The sequence below is a fragment of the Benincasa hispida genome, chromosome 11 (assembly GCF_027475165.1).
Source record: "Benincasa hispida cultivar pf3 chromosome 11, pf3_genome.v1.1, whole genome shotgun sequence".
Classification (NCBI taxonomy): Eukaryota; Viridiplantae; Streptophyta; class Magnoliopsida; order Cucurbitales; family Cucurbitaceae; genus Benincasa; species Benincasa hispida.
In genome coordinates, this window is record NC_143488.1 from 72,383,337 (window position 1) to 72,388,558 (window position 5,222).

General features: G+C 26.7%; 1 protein-coding gene across 1 annotated transcript; it reads right to left on the reverse strand.

Annotated features, from left to right (window-relative positions):
* Positions 1-1,796: 1,796 nt before the first annotated feature.
* LOC120091534 (transcription repressor OFP6-like) lies at positions 1,797-2,787 on the reverse strand. The gene has a single exon (XM_039049609.2). The coding sequence runs from the start codon at positions 2,610-2,612 to the stop codon at positions 2,013-2,015; it is 600 nt and encodes a 199-aa protein (XP_038905537.2). The 5' UTR covers positions 2,613-2,787; the 3' UTR covers positions 1,797-2,012.
* Positions 2,788-5,222: the final 2,435 nt, after the last annotated feature.

A 5,222-nucleotide genomic window follows, 5' to 3' on the forward strand; every position in this document is an offset into this window, starting at 1 on the left:
TATATATATATATATATATATATATATCTTGAATTAGTTTAGTTGTTGAAATTGTTTATTTTAAAATGTTGTGGATTAGGATAGTGAACTTTGTGATAATTAAATAAATAACAAAGTATAAGTAGTGGTAGTTGTAGTATAAGAAGTTTTGATTAATTAGTTTAGACTGGTTTAGTTCAACTTCATTTTGATAATGATAATAATAAATGAACCGAGCTATTCAATTCAAACTTTTCTAACTTAAAATAATTCAAATTAGTTTATTATAATTCAACCCAATCGAAACCAATTAAGGCGAAATTATCGATTTAAGATTTTGTTGGATGATTATTTAGGTTGGTTTAGTTTTTGTCTTTTGTATTTAAAATTAACACCACTTCCATATATTATTTTGTCTATATTTTATAAGTATTTTTAAAATCATAGTCAAAATTTGAAAATTAAAAAAAAAAATAGTTTTCAAAATATTGTTTCTATTTTTGGAAATTGGCTAAGAACTCTAATGTCTATCTATAAAATATGAAAACATGAAAAAGAAATTGTGAAAATAAATATAATTTTCAAAAATAAAAAACTAAAAACTAATGCCTCATTCGATAACCATTTGATTTTTTTTTTTTAAATTAAACATTTAGACACTACTTTCGCCTCCAAATTTTTGTTCTGTTATCTATTTTTTACCAATAGTTTAAAAAACTAAGTCAATTTTTGAAAACTAAAAAAAAATAACTTTTAATTTTTTTTATTTTTGAAATTTGGCTAAAAATTGAACCATTGAACTTAAGAAACATGCAAATCATTTTAAGAAAATGAGAGAAAATAAGCTAATATTTTTTTAAAAAAATCAAACACCTAATATGAAATAGTTACTAAGCGGGGCTAAAATGGTTACCAAACGAAGTTTTAGATCTCGTTCTCGTTTGGTAACCATTTCATTTTTTGTTTTGGTTTTGAAAATTAAGCTTACTTCCTCTCATTTTTCTTATAGTGGGTTGCATATTTTTTAAGTACACGAGTTGAATTCTTAACCAAATTTTTAAAACAAAAACAAACTTTTAAAAACTACTTTTTTTTTTTAATTTTCAAATTTTGGCTTGGTTTTTTTAAAAACATGGATAAAAAGTAGATAACAAAGTAATGAATTTAGATATGGAATGAATATTTATAGGTTTAATTTTCAAAAACTAAAAACTAAAAATAAAAAATGAAATAATTATCAAATTCGGTCTTAGTTTTTTGCTTTTGAAAATTAAGTTTACAAACACACTATTCTCACCTCTAAGTCTTTTTTTTACTATTCATTTCCCTATTATGTTTTAAAAACCAAATGAAAATTTAAAAACTAAATAGAGTGTGTCTCGCGCTTTTAAAAACTTGTTCTGTTTTTAAAATTTAGCTAAGAATTCAATCATTATACTTAAGAAAAATGTAAATTATTGCAAGAAATGAAAAGAAAATATGCTTAATTTTCAAAAATCAAAATAAAAAATCAAATAAGGCCTAAATAATTATTAAACAGGACCGTAGTCTTTAAAATTTTGATTTTGTTTTTAGAGTTTAACTAAAAATGTAAATGTTTCTTCAACTCACGTGAGAACCATAGTATGATATGGAATAGGTTAAAAAATAAGCCTAATTTGAAAAGAACATTACTAAAAATAAAATGGTGACTAAGGATGCCTTATGTTTTTTTTTGTTCTTTTTAAATAAAATTGTTAATATATTAATATTTTGATGGACATTATTTTAATTTCTTCACGCAAAAGAAATACCAGAGAATATTAGGAAGAAAAAAAAAAAATAAAAGATACCTTCATGTATTTAATTAGCAAAAGAAATAAAAAAAAGAAGAAATAATTACATCTTCCGATACCCACTCCGTCAAGATCCCAAAAAATGACCCTATCTTCAGAAATTTAAAATAAAAAAGAAAAAAGAAAAGAAGAGAGAGAAAGGTAAAAACTAAAAAAGTAAACTGATCGGCCAATGCAAAAGGCATGACGAGGAGACGGTTAGAAGGCGCGTGACCGTACATGGCGTCTTTGTTTAGCAAGCGCCGCCGTGGGAACCGCCGATTTGGCACAGAACACACCATCCCAGATCTCCGCAAAAGCTCGAATTATAATTCCATGGTTGCAAGGAGAATTCAGATGAAGAAAACAGCTAAGAAGCTCCCGAAGACCTTCCTGAGTGTAAATTTCGTTCTCCAAAATCATCTGCAGCATCGACTGTCGGAAATCCACATACGGATCGTTAGAATCCTTCTCCACCGCCACGCTGACGCCGCCGATCTTCCAGAACCCGCCTCCGACAACCTCAGGGGCGTAGGCCATGTCGGAATCGCTCAGCTTCTTCTCCGACGAACTCGACGGCGAGCGGAAGAGGCGGCGGTCGGAGTAGGAGGTTGGGGACTTGGGCTTGGGGCGGAAGATCTGTGAGATGATGGTTTTGGGATTTCGACAACTACTGCAGCCAATGTCGACGGAGATGGTGTTGAGGAGCTTTTTTTTGACGGCGGCCATTGTCGGCGGAGGAGGAGAAAATGGTGGTGGGAAGCTGAAAATGGGCAGCGGTTGGTTTTTGAGCTCTAATATAAATCCTGCACGTGACATACGACTGGTCCTACGTGATATGATGACCTTGTCTGGGCTTTTTAAATAATCCAAAATTTAATTATTATTATTATTATTAACATAAGATACAAAAAAAAAATTTGATATTTCAATTTAATTATTGGTAGGTTTCGATTTCCATCAATTCATTATGCAATAAAATTTAACCTCTTCAAATTCAATGGTTAGAATATTATAGATCTTTTAAGACAATTAAAAAAAAATTGAAAACTAAATTTCAATTAAACCGAAATTTTAATATTATATCATTTGCATTAGAAGAGTATAAAATGTAGTAAGCAACTTAATTAATAGTGGATCTTCCGCGATTTTATTTTCAGACCACTTGTGATTTTATTCATTTATTTACTTATTTTTGTAAATATTAAAATAAGGAAGTCTTTAAAGATCCTGCAAACTTAATTAATATTTCGCATTGGGAAATTACGTCGAAGTCCTGGCTTAGAAAAATAATATTTTAATTGATTTTAAAGGAATACAAGCTTCCAATTCTGAATTAATTCTGGCTTCAAACTTCCATGAACCTTATCAAACGAATTAATAATATCTTTTTTACTTTTTTTTTTTCTTTTGTATTTTCAAAGTAATTAATAAAATTTTAATACTCGAGACCTTCAAAGTTGAATCTCATTATGACTCGTGGGTCTATCTTAAACATTAATGATATGATTTTGTCACAACATTAGCCAACTAGTAATTATATGACAACCTCCATAATGTTACTTTAACTCTCTTTCTTTAAAAAAAAAAAATGAAAAATGAAAAACTCTTGTAGATTAAGGGTTTTAAATTTGTGGTTCAATTTATTAAAATAATGATTTACTCCTCTTATTTTTAAATTTGTATCAATATAATGGATTCACTTCTAAATTTGAAATAATTTAGTTTCTTAAAATTCTTTAAAATTGACTTGAGAAAAAATATTTTTAATTTTTTTATTTAAATATTTTTGATGAAAACGGATTAAAATATATTTGAAAAGCTATTTTGATTGGTTGCGAACACTACAATTTTTTTCAAAATGACTTATTCTTTAAATTAAATACTTGAAAATGTATTCCAAACACACTATTAACTTTAATAAATACCAAAAATTTTCACTGTAATTTACAAGTTGTAACGATGATTTAATTCTTATCATAAAAAGTAGTCTTAAAATTTAATGATATTTCTTACATGTGTTGATCGGCAAATTGATTAAGTTTTCAATTTATTTATAAGTTATAAAGGCTATATAAGTCATTACATAATCAAAATTGATAATTAAATTTGATGAATTTTTTCACAACAAAGATAAAATTATTACAAATTTAAAAATATATAGATTAAATTGTTATAAATTATAGTTAAAGGACCAAATTATTACAAAATTGAGAGTATAGGAATTAAATCGATGAAAATCAAAATCAAAACTCAAAGATAAAAAGGGATTTTTAACTTCAATTTTTTCTTCCGTTAGTTTCATGGCTCTTTTGAATTTTGGTTGATAATTTTATTTAGAATGGAGACTTTATGAAGATTATTAAAGTAAGAAGAAGAAAAGACAATGTTTTGACAATTTTATTTTCTACATTTGCGGTTTTTAGAAATATATAATATGTTTATTTAATTATTTATTTTGTCTGTCTGTCTTGTGATCCACTTTATAGAAGCTTTCACAATTGTAGTCAACTTTTGGATCAGGTTTAAGCCTATGGAAAAGTTCATTATACATTTGGGAAAACAAACAAGTTGATGTAATTAATTAACTATTTTTTAAAAGCATGGATATAGCCTTCAAATATATGTTTATTAACATGGTTGCATGAACATATATATATATATATATATATATAGGCCCCATCCCCATAGATTGTTGAAGTGGGTATTTGATGGATGAATATATATAAGATAACAATATAATATGGAATTTTACTTAAACAAGTAATATAAAAAGGAAAAATATATATTTGATTTAATAACATGTAATAAATTGGACGAGTTCGAATATTTGACCTCTTAGCCAATGTCATATACATTAACTATTTGAGTTATTACTTAAGTTGGCGAGTGAGATTTAAACCTAAATCTTGTAAAAAACCACATGTAAATAAGATAAAATATAAATATATGCGTTAAGTCATGTTTAGCTATAGTAGAATCTAGAATATGTAATAATAACTTAGTTTTATTATAATCGAGGGACATGAACCACATATGTTTTTTTCACTCATATTCTTTATGTCCATGTTTGGATGTTAAATATTTTTGGCAGATTGTATAGACAAATTAAAACATCATATTGTATTGGTATGAAATATATACATCAACGAAAATTTCATAAGAAATATAATGTCGGGGGAAAGAAAATAACGTTTGGATCTATGTGTGTGATAAAAATATAATAATGTTAGAAATTAAAAAAGATATAAATAATTGGCACAAAGTTGTATGGTCCGTGAGGGCAATGCTTGTCCTTTTGCTAATAATCCCACGAATTCATAATTCATAATTCCAACAACAACCCATGAGTTCAATCATTGTTAAACCAAATTCATAATAAAATAATTTTCTTTTAATTAAAAAAAAAAAGGTTATATTGTTAAACTA